This window comes from Mytilus edulis, chromosome 13, assembly GCF_963676685.1.
Source record: "Mytilus edulis chromosome 13, xbMytEdul2.2, whole genome shotgun sequence".
In the NCBI taxonomy this organism is placed as follows: Eukaryota; Metazoa; Mollusca; class Bivalvia; order Mytilida; family Mytilidae; genus Mytilus; species Mytilus edulis.
The window spans coordinates 54,201,613-54,224,755 of NC_092356.1; the positions used below are offsets into that span (position 1 = coordinate 54,201,613).

General features: G+C 30.9%; 1 protein-coding gene across 1 annotated transcript; it reads right to left on the minus strand.

Annotated features, from left to right (window-relative positions):
* Positions 1 to 3,744: 3,744 nt before the first annotated feature.
* Positions 3,745 to 22,736, minus strand: LOC139500407 (transmembrane channel-like protein 3). The gene is made up of 20 exons (XM_071289146.1): positions 22,604 to 22,736; positions 20,943 to 21,080; positions 19,419 to 19,506; positions 18,649 to 18,783; positions 18,193 to 18,259; positions 17,674 to 17,740; positions 17,110 to 17,216; positions 15,431 to 15,529; positions 14,833 to 14,975; positions 13,961 to 14,108; positions 13,111 to 13,160; positions 12,168 to 12,318; positions 10,846 to 10,955; positions 10,035 to 10,128; positions 9,080 to 9,235; positions 7,868 to 8,142; positions 6,932 to 7,087; positions 6,083 to 6,161; positions 5,322 to 5,373; positions 3,745 to 4,097 (listed from the first exon to the last, which is right to left on the minus strand). Exons 2-20 carry the CDS (start codon positions 21,076 to 21,078, stop codon positions 4,012 to 4,014), a joined length of 2,199 nt encoding a protein of 732 aa, XP_071145247.1. The 5' UTR covers positions 21,079 to 21,080; positions 22,604 to 22,736; the 3' UTR covers positions 3,745 to 4,011.
* Between the last annotated feature and the right edge of the window lie 407 nt (positions 22,737 to 23,143).

A 23,143-nucleotide genomic window follows, 5' to 3' on the forward strand; every position in this document is an offset into this window, starting at 1 on the left:
TTGTACATGAGCGTTGTCTGTCAAATCTTTATTTCACAAAAAATGAATTGCACCGCAATGAACTCAGCTCAAAGCAAAGCACTTTAATGATACACTTAGACAGAGAGCTCAATCCAGTGATATACTTTGTACTACAGATCCTTCATGAACATCATCGACTAAAACCATATCTCACAAACATGACTTACTTCATGGTTGGATCTGACAGAAAACCTGAAAAAGACATGAATTTTATCATCGTATTTTAAGTATATATACACAGATTAAAACTTCGGCGCATTTGTGGTAAAAGCATTCAGTATCTAACAACTTTCAATCGCTTTATGCACAAATTAATATAGGTAGAGTGCCTCTCTTGTCGGCAATAAGAACATACCTCCACTTCTTTTTAGTCAACTAATGAAGAAACATTCAATACTATAAAATTTCATTCAAGACTTATCAGTGTCTATTTGCCATCGCCACTGAATTAATGATATATATACACATCTATACCTGTGTACTGGCCGGACCAGTGAGTGTAACCAAGATGACTGGGTTAATGTAAGGATAAAACAATCAGAAGCTGACTTTTATTTTACTACCAATCCAAAAGATGAAAAACCGACAATAAAAATATAAATGCAATTTTACAATGTGTTCAATGATAATTTAACTAAAGTCCATAAAATATACGGATAAACAGTTCGTAGATATAAAAAGCCGTTAAAGTTCTTTATAATAATAAATAGATAAATATTCTTGCACACGTCGGGTTCTGTCTGGAATTAAGTTGTCTCATCGCAGATACGAACAGTTTGAACGGTAAAATGTTCATAATTTCTTTATAACATAAGAAAAGATATTAAAACAGTTCATGGCTGATGTAAATACAAAATTTGTAATGTTTTAATGTAACTCATGCTGTGGTTAGCCATGAATTGTTCCTTTGGACAACGTGTCCGCTGAATGTTCCTTGTAGTTGTGCACATGACACGCTGAGCAGTTTTCGTTATTCAGAGAAAGGGGAAAGTATCATGGATTCCTACACTGTCCTGTATAAAACTCCTAAAACTGGCGCACATTAAGCGATGTACGCAATGGAACGTTAACAATATAAAATGATGATCACTTGACGAATAAATGAGGAATGAGTTCCATAACAACATGTAAGACTAACATTAAAGTATATCCGACTAAAACTGACATTCGGTCTTTACTACATCTTCATCCCAAAAAAGCTCGCTATATTTTTCCTTTTTTGTCTTTTGTTCGAGCCTGTATATTGACCGCTAGATATCTTTCAATTACATCAAGTTTGGTGTGTGTTGATGTTTGATAGTTGAAAATATAAGGAAATAGTAACCGAATAAGGAAATGAAAATTTAATAAGGAAAAAGAAATCAAATAAGGAAACAGAAACAGAATAAGGAAAAAGAAACCGAATAAGGAAATAGAAACCGAATAAGGAAATAGAAACCGAATAAGGAAACAGAAATCGAATAAGGAAATGGAAATCGAATAAGGAAATGAAAATCCAATAAGGAAATAGAAACCGAATAAGGGAATAGAAACCGAAAAAGGAAATGAATATTGAAAAAGGAAAAAGAAACCGAATAAGGAAATGAAAATCGAATCAGGAAATGGAATTCGAATAAGGAAATAGACATCGAATAAGGAAATGAAAATCGAGTAAGGAAAAAGAAACCGAATAAGGAAATGATAATCGAAAAAGGAAAAAGAAAAAAAATAAGGAAATGAAAATCGAATAAGGAAATAGGAACTGTATAAGGAAATGAAATCGAATAAGGAAAAATAAACCGAATAAGGAAACGAAAAAAAAAAAAATTGAAAAACTTTTTGAGGAAAAAAAATTTGAGGAAAAAAAAAATTTGAGGAAAAAAAATTTTGAGGGAAAAAAAATTTGAGGAAAAAAATTTTGAAGGAAAAAAAAAATTCAGTTTGGACTTGAAAATCCAATAAGGAAATGAAAATCCAATAAGGAAATGGAAACTGAATAAGGAAATAGAAACCGAAAAAGGAAATGAATATTGAAAAAGGAAAAAAGAAACCGAATTAGGAAATGGAAATCGAATAAGGAAATGGAAATCGAATAAGGAAACGAAAATCCAATAAGGAAATAGAAACCCAATAAGGAAATAGAAACCCAATAAGGAAATAGAAACCCAATAAGGAAATAGAAACCGAAAAAGGAAATGAACATTGAAAAAGGAAAAAGAAACCGAATAAGGAAATGGAAATTGAATAAGGAAATGGAAATCGAATAAGGAAAAGAAAATCCAATAAGGAAATAGAAACCGAAAAAGGAAATGAACATTGAAAAAGGAAAAAGAAACCGAATAAGGAAATGAAAATCGAATAAGGAAATGGAAATCGAATAAGGAAATAGAAACTGTATAATGAAATGAAAATCGAATAAGGAAAAAGAAACCGAATAAGGAAACGAAAAAAAAATTTGAAAACACTTTTTGAGGAAAAAAAAAATTTGAGGAAAAAAAGAGGAAAAAAAAATTTTGAGGAAAAAAAATTTTGAGGAAAAAAAAATTTGAGGAAAAATAATTTTGAGGAAAAAAAAATTCTGAGGAAAAAAAATTTTGAAGGAAAAAATTTTTTTAGTTAGGACTTGTAATATTTTTTAAAATTTGAATATCGAAAAAGGAAAAAGGAAAAAGGAACCAACTTGTGTCTGGTCCTGGATAAAGGAATGTCAACCTGGAAGTGAGAAATGTCAATTTAGTAGTGGGAAATGTCATATGGAATGATAAATGTAATAAAAAAATATGATGATCCAATCAGTCTATCCTTATATTAAATAAGGTAATTAAGGAAGTCCCTTTTACATGTACACAGTACTTTATCTTACATCTATGAAGTGATAAAACTTGTAAACTGCCGTTGTCTATATGATAGTTAAATGGGTACAGGACATGAATGATGATAGTATCAACTTAATATTCGATTATAAGCGGTAATGGTAATGCATATTTTTTTTTTGCTTATTGGATTTTGAGAAAACCATTAATGTAGTGGATAAGTATCAATTGTCTCTGAAAAAATCAAACTTTTTGGGCCTTTTATACATGTAGCTAACTTTCGGTGTGAGCTAAGGCTGCGTTGTTGAAGACCGTACTTAGACCTATAATGGTTTTTTTTTACAAGTTGTGACTTGGATTGAGAGTTGTCTGATTGGCACTCATACCACATCTTCTTGTATCTATTTTTGATTATACTGCTGTTCCATTTCTCTAATCGTGTTTGGGCGAAAGAACGCAACAATTACAAATTGGTAATGCCCATTCTTAAAAACGTTATATGAAGTTAGGTGTCCCTATAGGCTAAAATTATGGCAACGTCTATTCAATTTAAAGATAAATGGCCTTTCTACCTATATCAAAATTGTTGCGCTGGCTTATAAGCTGATGATCAAACGTTACTCTCTTTCTAGTAGCTGTTATACAATTCTGCGATCAAAGGTACAATATAGATTTGCATTGTGTTGAGAAATGGTAAAATGAGACATACATATTTAGGAATAAAAATAAGTACATGGATGGCCCACTCGAAATTTAATTTTCTATGTTCAGTGGACCTTGAAATTGGGATCAAAAGACAAATTTCGCATTAAAATTAGAAATTAGACAGATCTGATCATAAGAAACATGTGTACTAAGTAAATTGGACTTTTAATTTCATCAAATACTACTTCGAACAAAAACTTTAACATTTTAGACGGACGAACGAACAGAAAGAAAAACATAATGCCCATAATTGAAGCATAATTGATGTTTAGGGAAACAGAATTTCACAAAGCTGAATTTCATAAAAGTACAAAAACATATATCAGGTTGCCCTTTTCCTATAACTGGCAAAGTGGTACAATACATCAATATTCATTGCACTAATTGTCACAGATCTATTTTGCACTTTAGATAAATAATGATTACGAACATACTGATGTATAATTATCCGAGAACCGTTATTCATCACTATTAAATATTTTATTTTTACATTTTATATGTTTGTCTTTGTTTTCGGAAAGTTTATCTGTTCCACGTCAAATTCGTACTTTTGTCCCGTGGCTTTACTTGCTGTGCCAACTACAAAAAATAAAAGATACACTATCATTAAAAGGCTTCAGACAGCATTCTACTTGATATTGGTAAAATGATTGGACAAAAATAGAATAACTTGCATATTATAACAGAGCATGCTGTGTGATGGACTTATGTAGTTGTAAATGCATAGACGCAATCAATCTCTTTGAATATAAACAGCCCATCAACTGCATCATACTCCTACGTGATAAAAAAAACCCGCAAACAAATACTTGTATCTTATAATGGAGCTTTCTGTTTGATGAAGTTCAGAATTTGCCGATCCATTGAAGCAATCAATCTTTTTCAAATATGAACACCATTTCAAAACCATCCAATGTATTCATCTATATTTAATATCCAGTATTTGATAAATAGCTTAAATAGCTAAAATATTGTTACTTCTATTTTCTATGTTTCATGCCATTTTCACATTAATCGATCGATTTGAAACAGATATTATTAATCACTTTAGAAAAATTTGTAAATATTTTACTAATATATTATGTAATTTTATTTTAAACCGGCTATACGATATGAATTGTTTTTTTCTAATTGTTAAAGGTGATACCATTGGTAATGTGTGCTTACATTAACTTCATTTGAACTGTTGTGGGGTGTTGTCTTATTTGCAATCATACCACATCTTCACTTTTTCGTTTTATATACAGTCCGTCAAAAGTTAAGAAACACCTTAATACAACTGGCAATATATTTTTCAGAAAGCTTGTACAGGGTATGAGACGCCGTTTTATGGAAATGTACCGGAAGAGAGATGGTTTCACTTCCTATTTACTGTAATATTGACACTTGATTTTACGAACTTACCAAAGATTTTTAATTGAGAATTTTAATTAGATTGGGTGATTAATTGTTGTAAAAAAATAAAGTCACAGAGAAACTTAAATTCTGTTTCTGATTTGTGTAATTTGCACTATTTCTAAATGTATAGAACCTGCGTAGGTGACCAAATATAAGTTTAAGGTTTGTTTATGGTATATGTTATCAAAATTTCCACTTGAATGCTTTCTCTTTTTCGAGGCATATCTAATTAGTTTTAATTATCGATGCAATAACAATTGACAGTGCTTAACTTATGGTGGACTGTATATTTCAATGACCGACCAAACAAGTACTATAATTAGAATATTTGCTGTCTATCCCTACGCATAGTTTTTTCTTTATGTAACTAAAACCTACTGGTTTCAAGTTAAGTATTAAACTTACAAGGTGTTGAAAGAGCACTAGCATACACTTTCCTCTTCTCAACTTTTCTTTCCTATAAAAATCTTAGATAATAATTCTAAACAAACGCGGATAATAGTTTAATTCTTTGTATTTCTTTCTTAGTTTTTTCAAAGATCTGAAGTAATTAAATAGCCTTGTGATATCATTGTGATTTTCTGTTCTGTAATATAATATGTAAATAATAAAGCGCTTTTACATAACAATAACATTAATCCTTTCTCTTGAATAGTCACAACTGAAAGTTCAAATTTTTACTTATTTATTGTTCAATTCATTTCTGAATAGATTATCAAGTCAGGAGCCTGTTATTCAATGGTTGTCCTTTATTTATGTCTTACATATTTGTGTTTCGTTCATTTTTATTCACAAATAATATCGTTAGTTTTCTCGTTTCTTGTTTTACATCTTCATTTCGGGGTCTTTCATAGCTGACAATGCGGTATGGGCTATGCTCATTGATGAAGGCCGTACGGGGACCTATTGTTGATAATTTCTGTTTCATTTTGGTCTCATTTTTTTAAAATCGGCTATACGATATGATTTTTTTTTTCTAATTGTTGAAGGTGATACCGTTGGTAATGATTGCTTACATTAACTTCATTTGAACTGTTGTGGCCTGTTGTCTCATTGACAATCATACCACATCTTCACTTCTTAGTTTATATATGTTGAAAATTATCGCAAAATTACAGATATCAAAAGCAAAATAAGCAGACAGCATGTGTAATTTGAGTACTTACAAATTTGAGTTGATTTCTAAGTTCTTTAATCAGATCAGCATAAGAGGAAGACTTAGCTCTATAGTAAAGAGCTACCAACCTGAATAATATTACAAACGCATGTGAAATCAACACCAAATATTTCAAAGCAAAATAGTTATGGGCTTTCTAGACCCTGAATTTGTATGTCCCCGTCTTATTTCTGTTTCTTTTTTGTAAATTACTTATGTAATCCCTTTCCCTCTTTCATTTATTTTCACAATAGCATCGACCTAGTAATAGTAGAAACCAGTTTGAATATAAAAATATAGTACACGACATGTGTGTTTCGTCTACATAGGACTTGTCAGTGACGCTCGAACAAAAAATGCTTAAAGGCAAAAACAAATAAGCACTTCTGTGTTGACTTGAGTTATCATTAATATGTTCATAATTATAAATTAACTGTTAACAAAATTTTATCTCAGGAATAGATTACCTTAGCTGTATTTGGAAAATCTTTTAGGAATTTTTGGTGCTCAATGCTCTTCAACTTCGTACTTTATTTGATCTTTTAACATTTTTTGGTTCTAGCGTCACTGGTGAGTCTTTTGTAGACAAAACGCGTGTCTGGCGTAAATATAAAATTTCAATCCCGGTATCTATAATGAGTTTCTTTTAGATTATTGAAATGAAAGAAAATAAAAAAATGTCTTTACCAAATTCAGCTTAGTTCATCTAGTATAATTTTTTCATGAAATATGGAAAATGCATTACCCTGTATCGTTTATTATGTTGACAAGTGTATCTATATAATCAAAAACACCAAATATGACCAAAGGGAGATATGTTAGCAACAATCAGTCCAAAAACCAAACCAAATGAACTTACAATAGCAATATAATTACAGGAATAATGACTGCCGCTGTTCCAATATATTTGATAGGTTCCTCAAGCCAGTCTGGCCAGGTTCCAATGCTATGAGATATCACATCATATGCCTTACACATCTTTTTGAAGGGTCCACAATCTGCAGAGGGACTAACTCTATAAAAATAACAGTAAAATGCATTCCGTGTAAGCATCTAGTAACAGCAATCTCTAAAACATATTACTTGAAGTTTCCTTGTATAATCTGTGGAATTGTTACTAACCTGCGAATTATTACCAGTTCCACGAACACGTCAACATTTCGTAAAGACCATATATGACAATTGCGTTATTTGCAGGTACTCGTAATTCAAAGCTATACAATCTTTTATATTGTTTTATATGAACGGGTGCTTATTTTTTGCTTGTCAACGAAATTACAATGTTCCTACAACATGAATGCACGATATAGATGACATCAGAAGGTTAAGGCTGTTGTTTTCAGACACTAAAATTGAGTTTATTTCCATTAGTCCAGCATGAAACATATTTCTTTTCCTTTGGTTTTATTGGTTGTCATATAAAGTTAAATACAATAAAGAAAATAGTATTTCGCAGTTTCAACCTTACTTTCTTTCGTTTAATGTTGTTCCTTGATTGGGAAATGGTGGAATATAGAATCTTATACACTATACGATAGTAAATATCAACTAGTTAATAAAACGGACTTTAGAAAAGCCAGTGTATCTTTATGTTAGAAGATACAACTAAAAACATCATATCTTGATTTGTTTTAGCTTTTGATTTTGCCATTTGATAAGGGACTTTCCGTTTTGAATTTTGAGTTTTGAGTTCAGTATTTTATGATTTTACTTTTAACTTTTCCATGTTTCATTTGTTTTGTACTATATCCACTTGTAATGTTGCAATACACACACTTATATCAACATTACTTACTCTGCAATCGTATAAGCAGTTGGAAGTATACACAAAAACCACGTGAGCAGGAGTATAAACAAATAAAAGTTCCCTGATCGTGATGCTCGAAATACTTTCTTTGGAGCAACCATGGCCATTTTGGCGACAAATAATTGTGTGTAGAACACAACGAATAATTTAATAATTCCAATCACTATTATCAATGGAGAAAAATATAATCCAAGCCATATCAATCCTTGACCATATATCAAATCTAACACACTAGATGTTATGCCAAACTCACTAAGTTCTAACTGAAATTTAAACAAGAGTGCAACATTACAACATATTTGGTTATTGATTTCATTCAAATAAATAGCATTTGCACTGTAGCTTAGAATGTGGTTGGAGGTGTACAGAATATGCAATAATGGGCGAAAAATACAGAAAAGAAATAATGGGGAGCTAAACTTTATAAATAATAGGTTGACAGTATAAAGAATAGAAAAAAATGACATAACAATTATAACAAAAAAGAAAAATAGAGAACTCCCTCAAGACACTCATAGATATTTGTCAGGCTTATTTCTCGAGACAGTTTATATATTTTGTTAATGCGATAACGTGTGTATGTCGTGTTGACTAAATTTCTTTGATATTTGTTGATTTAAAGATTTTACCCTTATTAATCTTTTTGTTAACTGTTTCTTTGAAACAATGTTATGGCAAATAGGAATATAATGTATTGGTCTATCATCCAATTATATGTTTACAAAAAAGACTTACGAATGTGCAGTCAGTTCATATATAATGTTTTTATTGGAATCGACGACGGATTTAATCGTGAATTAGTTTATAATGTTTTTTTTCAAACTTTTAAAGAAACAAAATAAGCAACTTTTTCAATGTTGTGGACTTTGTTTGGGAAAAAATAAATCCTCGTTGTAACAGAAAAGTAAGCAAAATAATTGTACAAACATTATACAATATACTACACCAGGCTTTTGTTTGTCAATCAGGTGGTCTGTGTAACTTGTAATGTTTTGGACTTGTATTATTTTTGATTTTGTAGTTTTCGTTTATTTTGCTGCAGATAATTTATAGTTCTGCTTTTTCCCTTTTTTTTTAATGATAATATTCAAACTTTTATCAAGGCAAATAAAATTAAAGTCAATAGATTGTAAAGCCTTATCGTGAAGACTACCAACACAATAAAACAATAGGTTCTATATGGAGCTTTTTCAAACAAACCTGAATACAACATATTCTGCATTTTATAAACAACGCTTTCGCAACATGAAAAAATAATCCAACAGCTATACATAAACCCAGATCTATAAACACCACTTTCAGAACTTCTTCTCCAACTCGATTCTCCCAACAGCAAACCTCAGTTGTATTTATACCCTAAAACATATTTCATTGAAATACATGTGTAGTTCTTTCATACTGCGTTTATGGGGAATTATATGTTACCACCTTCTATAAAAAGTTAAGAATACAGTTTACTGATTTTCTTGTTTCTTTGATTTGAATCTTTTAAATCCCCTTATTTTTCATAAGGCATTTTAATGTTTCTATAAACTCCAGGTTGTCCTACTCTGTAGCAACTATCTTTGTTTTCATTGATCATTTATTTTCGTCTTGATTGTTCTTAAAAGAGGGTGGTAAAGGGTCATATTCGTGCAACGTGTTTTGCCATTTTATTTCACGTGCAGCCGTGAAAAAGGTTAGTTATTCACCGTGTTTCGTGAAATCGGTGAAAAGATCAACGTGCAAGATCATTTTAATTGTTCGTTCACCGTGAAATGGTTTTTTTAATTCGCGTTCTTCTGTGCAGATACCCCCTTTCAAAATAGTTGCCGCTGGACTTTGAGGAAGTAACAGTCGAATTAAACATTATGTTTCTTGACAATGCTATTCACACTTAATTTTGAAAATAAATGTTAACTTCAGTTACTTTCTATGCACTTTGGGCTTTTTTTCTATTCAAATATTGAGTTAGGGTAACGACTTACATGCGTTTAGAAATATTTGGATTAATATTCACCTGGTACGCTCGAAGCTATAGGTTTTGTTTGAAAACCAAATATACATTTTAAAGCAAATCGTAAAATGTGTAACACTTAATCGAATTAAATTACTTTTCTATCAACATAGTCTAAAGTACCAATTCATTCATGACCATAAGATGAATTATTCATACCTTGTCACTGCATGAATCACTTGAGCATTCTGATGCAACATTGTGTAATGACATATCAAATACTACGAGACTTGCAAAATAGAATAACGTTGTTCTGAAAAGTAAAATATGCGTGTCATTTTAATACGGCATAAAACACAATTGTTAAAACATATTATACAAAGTATGCATAATGGTTAGCACATGGATGATAAAATTGCATAGTTTTTCGAATAATATGAAAATCAGTTCATAAAAATTTGCACTTTCCACACCGTTGAAACAATCAAATGCAATGTATTATTCACCGGAAAATATCATGCAATGATAATATATACATGATAGGTAGATATGTATCGTTCATTATCAGTTACCATGTCGCTAACACACCCTTAGAGGAAATATATATTTTTTATTGTTTTTTTTAATTGATTCTGTTTAGTGGAACGCATGTTTGATTCGAATATTAACTGTATTAGGGTTGTTTTTCTCAAAGTCATAAACCGATTCTAATTACAAAGTTGCTTACTTTAAAATTTCCATCATTTGAATTTCCTGATATTATGAAACATATAATCGTGTCTGCTTATATAATTCATATAGTTCATATTACTTCTTTGTATACTTATACTCGAAGGTATGTTTTCATTAAATAAGGCTATTTTTGGTTGTTGTTTCCTAATAAAATGTCATTATCTAGATTATTTCTAACAAATAATGATTGCCTTACATAATAATGAGTAAAGTAAAGAAGAATCGATGTATCTTAAAATCATTCCAAAAACTGTCTCAAACAAATTATTACAACCAGTTGAACTGAAACGAAACTTGCCTAAACAATGTAATTTTTAGAGCTGTTCTTGGTGGCCATCCTTCTAGATGAACAAGAAATTCAAAAAGGAGAGGTATGAAAAGCTTCAATAAAGAAACCACTGCTGACAGCTGAAAGAAAATTATCATTTCACAAATTATCACGTGTATTTCAATGTGTAAAGTGCATGTGTTATGAATCCCAATCTGTTGTTGCATCGTACAAATATATACGTAATTGGCATTTAATTTACCCTTTTTTCTCTTCAAAACATATAATACTTGAATACAGTTCTGTGTGTAAAAGCTTTGAATACAACATAACAATACCATGAACAAATAGTAGACTAATTAACGAATTCAAACAAGAGCAAAAACATTCTTAACAATTTATAGTTTTGGTTGTTTGGGGGGATTCGAACGTCACTGATGAGTCTTTTGCAGACGAAACGCGCGTCTGGCGTAAAATAAAAAATTTCATCCTGGTATCAATGATGAATTTATTTGCCATTTACTTTATATAAAATATACATGTATTTCTCAGTAGTACAGGTAAATATAGGCTGGGTTGTTTTTTTTTGCTCTTTGGTCTGGTTGTTGTACCTGTGACACATTCCCAATTTTCATTCTCATTTTTATTTTATAGTGGCTCTAGTATTTACAAACACATTCAGAAAAAATTATCTAAAAAGCAAACAGGAAAACCTTTTTTGTAACACTCATATGAAATGTTGACAATCGTGTTGTGCAGAAGGATTGAAACATTGTTGCTTAACCTCTAGTGGAAATCATTCAATGGATATTCAGGACCAGATATGAAATCAAATTGGCTTGTTTCTCATAAAACGGTCGATACGGTTACTTCGTGGCCATTCTATCTGTCAGTAGCTAATGATTTGATGTTGGTATAAAGCACATGAAACAATTTGACTTAATTATAAATCTATTAAATGAATAAATCATATAAAAATGCTATCGTTGATATTATATATATATATTTTCCCATTTGTTGTTATAGTATCATTTTTTTTTATTTATAATCTTTAGCCATTAACCTACATGCTGAAGTCTGTACATATATGCTACAAAAGTTTCTGCTTACATTTCTCAAGCACATGAGATTACCCCGGTTTTCATTGGTGTTCTTGTTGTTCAGTCTTTAGTTTTTGATGTTGTTTTTCGTAAACTGTTTGTGTTTTGATATTTTTTTTCATTTTCAGTGGCATTGTCAGTACCCAGAATCACATGGCATGATAACAGAAGGCACCACAGACGATTTTTTTATATTTAAATCAGATAAGAACTTATTATATTATAGAGAATTATAACTAAACAAAGAATCACCTGGTATTTATCAAACAGCTTCTTTAGTTCTGTGGGTGTGCTATCTGGAAGCTTAAATTCGTCAGCAACATAATATACAAGATAACCACTTCCACCGAGTAATCCCAATACAACTGTATTGCTGATGATACGACCAAGATATCGGAGGAGTCTTTAAAATAGAATTGGAGAATGTTTCTTTTATCTCTTTATTTGATTAAATGTAGTTTTGCACATTTTCATATCAATGTACACATTATGTAATTATGTAATGTAAATTAAAATCACTTCTTTGTAAAGTGCTCTAATAATAATAATATTTTTCAGCTATATATAATATATTAGTATGTCGCTCTAATACTGGGACATTTATCATAAACCAGGAGTTCCATGTAGTGAAGTTGAAATCATCTTGTCATAAATTTTACCGACTCCATCACGAGTTGGTTGACCTTTATGGAATAACCCTTTCAAAGATGAATTAGGATATATTCCTAATGTCGTAACGACAATCTTGTCACCTTTTCACGAACGTGCCCTACCGAATAAAATTATAAACGGATGTGTAGTTACATGAGCAACTCAGCTGTTGTCGTTAATGGAGCAGGAACTGTTTACCATTCCAAAGCACCTGAGGTCACCCACAGTTTTTGGTGAGGTTTGTATTGCTCAGTCTTTAGCTTTTTAAGTTGTGTTTTGTGTACTTTTGTTTGTCTGTTTGTCTTTTTAGTTTAACATGTCTAAAGCCATGCTGGTGTCAGCTTACTTTTGATTGGTGAGTTTAAACGACTCTCTTGTATGTTTCGCCTCTCTGCCTCTCTTTTAATCAGTGATTATTTGTTTCCAACTTAATTTTGTCAAACAAACTTCTATACTATGATAATTTTTTTTGTGTGTCGTTGACATATGCCCTGAATCTAATTTTACTGATATATTTATATAGGACGGTCTGTATTCTGGTTACCTTGTTTCCAATCTTGGTTTTCTTGCTTTACGTTCTTCTCTTATTCGCTCCTAAGATAGAAAAAAAAACTTTTTTAAGAATAAAGATTGCATTTAGAAAATATGTATATCTATTTTTAATTGATGCTTGAAGAAGTTTACAGGCAAAAATCTTAATTACATATTACATATTTGTGTTTTCGGACATGATGATGATTTTTTCAAAACTATAAAGCCAAATATAATACAGGTTATTTTAAGGTTTATAGGTGACATATACGTTCGAAATATGATTTTAGCACCTTTCCACGTTTGAAATGTTCACATGTTATATTCTAATTTAAATGATTAAGATTTTGTGTTGCATGTTATAGATGTCGACTATTTAAGAGTGGTTTATGTATAAGGAGCACATACAAAAGTAGGGTGATGATAGATTGATGTGTTGTTGTTTGCTTCACCCCAAGTGTCAACAAAATGTTCAAAGCAAGAATATATTGATAATAAAAATGATAAATCCAATCGATATGTTCTACATAGTGTGACTACCGCAGTGAAGATAAAAAACGATGTCTTTACAAATCAACCAACAGACCATGTGTTTTTATTGCCGGACGGGTACATTCCAAGGTACCTTTTTTTGTGATCCTTGTCATCCTGTTTGGTTAAGGATAACCTGTTTGGTTTTTGATAAGGCGATGTACCATACATTCTGTATACGGCAATGAGAGAGCATAATAACGTCGCAATATATTGTAATATTAAGGTCAACATACAGTCTTTTAAAACGCCAGTGTTTATTCAATATAGCATTGCTTCGCATCTAGAAAATAGATTAATATACTCAATAAATTCTATCAAACCTGCTATACCTTTAACTCCATACACAACGCTTTTCGTCTATCTTTCACTCCCTCTTTTGAGTATATTGTGTGATCCCATGAGCTGAATGTTCGAAGAGCAAACTCATAGTCGTCTGCATTGTCAGATAGTTTACTTTGTCGGTAGCGAACATGCATCCTGAAATAGATTAATTGTAAGTAAAAACAAAAAATAATTTAATAGATATCATGATCATAGTATTCATCAGATTCTTAATTTTGAGGATTTTCATTATAAAAGCTTAAATTCAACGATCAAAGATTGGGATGGAAGTACGAATAAATTCATCACGGATACCAGGATATAATTGTTTTTGTAGTCTACAAAAGACTCTTCGGTTAAAATCGAATCAAAAAAGTTCAAAAGGTCAAATAAATTACAAAGTTGGGGAGTATTGGGGAATCGAAATGTTGTAAAAGGTTTTGCCAAATACGTACAGATAAGGTACTTGTAATATATGCATGAGGTAGCGAATCCTTAGTTTATTGGATATGCAGTTTTTATAAGTCCAACTCTCGGTCTAACACTTTCTGTATTTCTGTGTTGAATGGTCGGTTTTGCGTAAACGTAAACTTTTGGTTCCAGGATATCATCCAGGGCGTTTAATGCAAATACAAACAGAAAAGATCCCCATTTTTGCATCTGATTTTGCTAATGTTATTATTCATTTGACCTCAAGTCCCTTTTTCAATATTTATCAGTTTTATTTTTTCTCTTATAAAACTGAAACATTCTATACTGTCTTTCAATCTGTTGGATGTTCAAAGTTAAGATAACTATAAATAACTTTCGCCACAGCAATTACTATCAAATGAAAGACTGTTAGATGTTCCAAGTTAAGATACAACTAAAAACAACTTACGCCACAGCAATTACTATCAAATAAAAAAGACTGACTCCCATCCAGGTAAGAATATATGCTAGCGGTTGATTGTATGTGTTGTGGATTTTATCTGAGCTGTAGGATCCAAACAGTAACATGCTTTTAGATAGCCAGCCCTTCAAAAAAAATTAAAAGGTAATAAGTGGAAACGGCTAGTTATGTTGTATTCGTGTGGGGTTAATGCAGGAATATCAGGAGACATTTGATCTGTCGACGCAGTTGGGTCTTGATCCAGTAAGAGCGATTATCCCGGTTCTTTTGTGTTAGCTAGATTTGTCTTTTTAGTCGATTGCTAGTCATGAATTTTTAACACAGATAAGCCACTGCAGTCCATATTTCTGTTACTCTGGCCAATATCGGGAAAATTTGGATAAATGATACTAAAGTATTTCTTATAAAAGAACGAATACGAATAAAATCTTGAATAGTAAACGGATACATCCCAAAGTATAAATATGTTGTTTATTGATTTAGACGTTTAAACAATTGCCATCAACACGCAATATGCAAAAAGATGAAGATAAAACATACGTTTAAGATATAAAATTCAACTCCTAACCTTATTTTGACTTTAGACAGGCAAGTGAACATTCTGGTTAAGATCAAGACGTAAAACGTAAAACTGACTTACAAACTGACTTATAGATGAGTTAAACGATTGTGGTCCGTCAATTGCCTGAAATAGAAAATATGTATTACAATTGTCAAAGCATACAAATGTTTCAAAAACGCAGTATATATATGGGATATTCAAAATAAAGGCAAAGCAATGACACTCAGTCCTCGATAACTTTTAATCCCTCAGCACGTAAACAGCACTTCTGTGCTGTATTTGGCACAATGTTTAGGAATATTTGGTCCTCAATGCTCCTCACCTTCGTGTCTTATTTGGCCTTTTTAACATTTTCAATCAAGTGTCACTGTAAATGTGAGTCTTTGGTAGACAAAACGCGCATCTAGCGTAAATATAAACTTTCAATCCTGGTATCTAAATTGATTTTATTTTCAACCAATGCCATGTGAGTATTATATTGTAATATAATTGTCATATTGAATTTGCATTTTTTACTCCATGTCCATGGTTATATTATATGAATTTTAAACAAAAATGTTTCTGTATCATCTAACACTTTCGTAAAAACCTAAATGAAAATCAAAATTTACGGCATAATAACGAAAATAATTTTATTTCACTGTTTGGGTCTAAAAAAGGTCTTTAGAACAGACTAAAAGGTAAACCATTCAAATTTAATGATGTTCGCTTGTCATGTGTTGGGATTTTTGTCAGATTTTCGGAATCCTCTGGTTTTATCCACTTGAATGCCTTAAAACAAATTGCCCACTAACCCCCATTTTTCTTTTTATAAATGTTTTCCGTTTAAAATTATAAGCCATGTGTTAAAGTCTTATAAAAGCCTTGTTATTTTTAGTACTTTTTGAGAACTCAAACTTGTCAACGTTAAAGCTATGAAAAATCAAGAGAGAACAATTTTCCGCCAAATTTTCGATGGCTAATATCTCAAAAACAAGCATAGGGACCTATAACTTTTTTTCGCTCTTTTGATTTCTTTATTAATTCCCTATACATATGTACCAGTGTTATGAAAAGCTTCTGAATTTGAAACTGAGTAGCGAACTTCCTTAACTTTCCCTAGTATTGTTGTATATGATGACAAATTTATTTGCCAAAACGTAGATAAACAAACAGACAAAACAATAGATAATCGTGACCACAGCCAATAAAATTATATGCGATTGATTACCCTAAAATGTAGAAACCTTTTTAAACATTTTGGTTTTAGTATCCACATGTGTATAATCCGAAGCAGGATTTGATAGAACTTTTGGGTTAATATTTTTTTTTTAATCCTCTTCATCTACGTCATTTATTTCACTTTCCTACTGATTCATACCATTGCTAATGATTTATATTTCTTTCAGACAACGTACGTCTTAAGCACTGAGAAAGTATAAGCATGTTGTCAACTACTTATCTTTAAATGCTGGTTCAGATTTTATACATAAATATGATTCAAAGCTTTTGTCAATTCGTTATCATATTTCGTATCTTTTACTTGTTTTGGATTTGTTATTCCTAACCTTTACCTACGAGAATACCTTAGAATTTCCAAACCAATCTGGGGTACCAACTTCTGACTATCGAAAAAAATGTTTTTAGCTTGCAACCCAGTACAAATAGATATAAAAATAAGAATGAGTACAATACAAATATTTGCTTATTTTAATATGTGTTACCTGTGGAACAGTTATAAAGGATATCATCAGTATTCCTGCTGCTATATTCAACAACAACAAAATCCTCAGGAACTTAAAGTATGACGCAACATTACTTCCAAAGTAAGCTAAAACAAACAAACTTAAAGAATGACGCAAAATTACTGTCAAAATTAGCTTAAACAAACAAACATAAAGTATGACGCTTCATAAGTACCAAAGTAAGCTAAAACAAACAAGTTTAAAGAATAACACAACAGTGATGCGAAAGAAAGCTAAAACAAACAAACTTAAAGTATAACGCAACAATGCTATCAAGGTAGGTTACTAAAAAGCCAATCAAACAAATGTAAAAAGTTTAAAGCTTCGTTGTTTAGTCCTGTGTAAATTATGAGTCGCTCTGTATTGCCAAACAGTTTAACATAAAATGAATGGAGACTACTTGACTCGGGATTCTTTTAAAGTAAATGTTTGAAACATTCTGTGAAATAGAGAAAAATGGGGAAAGTCATGAAATGAATGATCAATGGTACAATTTATTTCCTTTTACAAAATATTTAAAAAAAAACAGTAGTTACCACCAACCTGATAAGTTTGCGATTGTTTCTTCCCACAAATTAAATGGAACAAATGTGTAATTGCGGTTCCCGCTCTGCAATATAAAATTCAAAAAATTCGAATTTACATTATTTTTACATATGAGGTGAACAATATTTGTACATTTTCGACATATTAAGTTTGAAAGGTTAATAGAGGTTTCGTTTTGATTAAATTTATACTCTCTTTGCAATAGTGTGTCTCAACCAGACAAACATTTACAAACAAGAAGGAATGCTTTTCAAAAACTCTTACCGGAAAGACAAACAGTTAAACAAAATATTCTATAATTAACATATAAATATTTGCTTCTAAGTTGAATTGGCAAGGTGTTACTGAAACACTGCCGTTTCTCAACCAGACAGGGCACAAAACGAATACGAGATGTAAAAAGATTGGTGTTGAATTTAATCTCAAAATGTAACATGTCTTTGATGTTATTTGTGTTCGACGATGGAGACAATAAGATATTCGTAATTTTTTCAATGTGTATTGAATTCGTTTTACCTTTGTTGTTGATTCTTCTATTTCTTGTTCACGTTTCCTTCTAGTATGTGTCTTTGAGTATATTAGTCTAAAATGTACAAATAAGTAGCTGATAACCAATGAAAATGTTTATTAGTCATATACCGTTTACCTACTCTTTGACAAGAATATACTAGTGGTGTATATTCAATCAATATTAAAACCTAGATGAAAAAGGGGGAGAAAAATTACTCGTTTTAATTCTAGTGAGACAATGGCTTTCATTATGTTTTTTTTTTACATGAAGAGCACTTTGCGAAGAAAAACATAATTAGAAGCAAACATATTTGAATTGATTAAACGGGTCTTTTGTGGTTTTTAAAATTAAAATTTGATGTATTTTTTGATAATTTGAGTCGACTATTGTAACTTAATAATAACTACCACAAGATTGGTAATTGAATTATTTAAATGTTTAACATTTTTCATATTCAGTACCTTCGCAAACCAAGTCGTTCCCTCATAGACATAGGCGTTTCTTTTAAATTATCGAGTACTGTGTCTCGGAATGCAGATCGTTCCAATGTATTAAGCATGGATTGTGCAGCTTCAAAATCATTTTCCGCATCAAAACTATAAAACAAAATTTTATAACAAACACAGAACGACTTGAACAACTTCAAAATGCCAGGGATTGTGTGTGTATTACACATGTTTGTATTTGTGTTTTTTCCTTCTTACATTTTTCTTTTGGATATATATACTTGGCTATTTATGGAAACTTTTAGAATACCGACCTGTTCAAAACCATATAAATAGCATTTGTTTCGTTTCCGATGGCTACACTGCAAAAGTGAGTTAGAATATTGGCTCCAAATCGGAATTGGTACCAGCTTGGCTAAATGTTGTATTTTTTTATTTTGTTTCTTTGAGAATTTTTGTTCAGACATCTATTTTGAAGGAAGCATGACTATGTTAAATCAGCTTAATACAACGCATTACATACATAATATGCAATAAGGAGATGTTTTATGTTTGCCAACGAGAAAACTATAATTGAAGACAAAAGTTCAAGACATGCTGAACTACTAGCTAGTACTCATATATTATTAAGATGGTGTTGTCCTGGATATAAACGTAATAGTTCCTGTTGAAAAGCGTAAAGAAGCAAAGTTGATTAAATTTTCCATTTAGATTTCTTTTTGTCGTTCTATTTTGACAACAATTAATTACAATCATACTTATATTTGATTTGAAATACACATTACCCGTCATTTCTGAAGGCATATCTCATTCGTTGTAATACGTCTTCTGGTGTCACGTGACTGGGAGGTGGTGCTCGAAAATCAAACGTTGCTGGAAAATATTTAAAAATTCTCGTTGCATCTATCTTACTTTTATCTTTCAATAACTTTGGCATCAAACCGTTGAAACTTAGATGCTAATAAGCCTTTACAATATGTATGTATAAATGTCATGAATACCAATTACCCTTTACCATGTTTACAATATGTATGTATAAATGTCATGAATACTAATTAGCCTTTACAATATGTATGTATAAATGTCATGAATACTAATTAGCCTTTACAATATGTATTATAAATGTCATGAATACCAATTACCCTTTGAAATATGTATGTATAAATGTCATGAATACCAATTAGCCTTTACAATATGTATGTAAAAATGTCATGAATACCAATCAACAGCAAAATTAATGAGACTTTTTTTTCATTTTTTTAGAACACTTTATGAACTTCGACTTGGTCATTCTAAGTATTTTTGGAGAAGAATGGATGGTCTATTTGATAATTCTTTAATGATATACGTCGGTTATGTATGGCAAGTCAAGTGCATTGTCAATGGTCGTATTTAGTTGTATCTAAATGTTTGTTCTATTGCTTATTATTTGATGGCAGATCTTTTTTGTTATCATTTGTGTTTTATGTATTTACAACTTCTTAACTTATGAAGAATTCTCTTCATTTGAACTTCGGTGAAAAGTTGTCTCTTTGATAATTATACTACTTTATTTCTATAAACACACATGTGTTGAGCAGGATCCAATTAACTTTCCGGAACACCTGAGGCTCCCCTTAACCCCACTCCATCCCCATTGTTTGGTTGGGTTACTGTTGCTGTGTCTTTATTTTTCCATTTGTTGTTTTATTATGTGGTTGTCTTTAAAACATTTTGGTTTTCCTTATACATGGCATTGTCCTTTTGTTTTCGACTAACGATATAAAATATTCTTTTTGTATCTCTTCTCTTTTTTGTAGACTTTTGTCAATTGTCGAAGTTCCTATATTGATGTTGTTCGGATTATTTTATGTCTTTTTAGACGTATACCTCTATCTACTGTTATTCTTATTTCAATATATTGTAAGATTAATTGTACAACTCGTCAGTTGTTTTTATTTTTTTGAGACGTCAACCATTTTTCATTTAAAGTCTTCAAATTCGGAATATTTTGTGTTCCACTATAACAAGTTACGAGTCATAATGAACCAACTGTTGAAGTCATGTATTCTGTTTCTGCTTTAATTGATTCTTTGATCTGTCAGATTATCTTAATTTTCATGTACTTTAACTTAATCATGATCCATGAAAATACCAGTTTTCTTAATTGTTTGAGTCCTCAATATGTATACTTTGGTGCGCTTATTGTAGAATTTTAAGCATTTTATCCCTTTTTTCGGTCCTCTGGTGTTTTTTTTTTTTATTTAGTTAAGCCTATTCTGACTGCTGGGTTTACTACTATGTGAAATGTTATATATATTTATTCATACCTGCCTCGCTGTGATGAGAAGTTGTTCCACTGCTATGTGAATATGTCCTTACTCTTAGAAGAGGATCTTTAGCAAGTAACAATGGTGTTTCTTCGCCCATCTCATCCGAGCCATTGTTCTGCGATTTTGTCGACATTGCTAGAAATTAATAATTAACGAAAACATTGTTAATCTCGACTGACTTTTTCAGTTTATTTCATATGTTCTAGCATTCGTGAAGGGGATTGGCCACTCACAAACATAGTATGTATCCCGTCATATTCTGTAAATGTATGCCTTTTCAAAGTCTTCCCAAGTCTTCAGTAATGAGTCGCTTTATGATATATTTTTTTTCGTTTATTGTTTTGCATTTTTCTCGTTTGAACTGTTCTACGTTTTATAATGCCGTGACGATACGGTATGGATTTTGCTCATTGTTGACAGGCGCTCGGTGTCCTAATGTTGCGTAAATCCAAGCATGTGGCCCCTAATGGATATTTGTCTCGACATTTGCATTCATACCCAGTCTTTTTATTTTCATAGTGTGTTGACCAATAAGTTTGTTTTTAATTTCACCTTATGATTAGTAATTGTAATTAGAATATGGTGTTCTTCAAGATTCACAAGTGAATGACGCGTATATGTTACTATTATTATAGTAATCATGACAACATACTCGAGTCCCATTAGTTTTGGTTCTTAATTCGTTGTCATTCAATACATTTTTTCTTCGTAAAATGGAAAATGGAAATAACAAAAATTACTGTCTTTTGTTTTGGTAGATATGCAGTTAACTTGACTCTGAAAACTAATATTCAATTATGATTACTTATATAGAAACAGAGAGATTAAAATCAGTATAAATATATCTGTCTCTACTTAAGGTAGCACAATACAAAGATTTTTTTACTTCCAATCACTAACCTTTGAAACGCTGTAACTTTCTTACGAATGCATAGAAAATAATAAAAGAGGTATACATAGATAGATAAAAGATTAATCTTTTAAATGAATGCAATATTTTTATTATGCAATCATTATGTAATCAATTATTATGTAATTAGTGGCAAAATCTGGGTAAGTTCACTTGAATGAATTTAGCTCTATCATCTCATTAACTATACCGAAAATTGTAACGAAATCTTAATCAACACATCATGGGCTTCAAAAGGGTGTCTCAGATTGTCTCTATGGTATTCCATTCTCTCATAAATCTCTAATTAGTGTAAACATTCCGACCACATAAAAGAAGATAATGTTTAATTAGGTGTAAAATGTATTGTATACATTCTATTTGAAATATGAGACACCCTTTTGTAGGTAATGGCCATAGGAACAACATATAATAAATCAACCCTGTAGGGATACCTATGCAGAAGCTAATTTCATTTGAAAGTGGAAATTTGGTGAAAAATATTGTAGACACAGTTAACATTATAATTGGTTACATAATTGTTGCATAATACTAACATTGCATTTATTTGCAAGAGTAATCTGTTAGCTATCCAAAACTACCACTTTTATAAATTTTCAAGCATTATTAAGAAAGTTACAGCATTTTAAAACTTGGGAGTTGGAGTTATAAAATCTTTGTATTGTGCTACCTTAATGATTACTTTTTATACTTGTTTCATAACACTGTCACACAATACCACATAGAAATAGATAGACATTATACCTACCTACATCTGATTTTCTTGTTTGCTAATAACAAAAATTACACTTTGAAAGGTTAATCCTCATGTCAAAGTCCGTATTTTTTTTTGAAAGTATGAAAATGGTAAACAAAGAAGTACACCATTAAATTCAGAGTTAATAACATCAGATGATTAAAGCTTCGTGATCAGATTATTTTATCAGGTTATCATAATAATATAAATTTTAATAGATAACTGTGTAGTGAATATTTATTAGTTTGTTTTATTATCTGTTCATTTCAGTTCATCTGTCATTTCATTTCTTTTATTTGACGCGTAATTTGCATTAATACATGTCATATTAATATTTTAAAGAATATATATACTTTGCCACAAGTAATTCATTTTCTATTTTTATAAACACATATTATCTTTTGATGAGGTCAATGAAGGATGGTTTTATTGACTTTTCGAATCTTTATTTTCACTTAGGACAACGGCCGAAGTGAATATCAGTTTCCGGAATCTAGTAAACCACATATTTTCGGAAACAAAAAACAGTAATTGTTTCCTTTCCATTTTCAC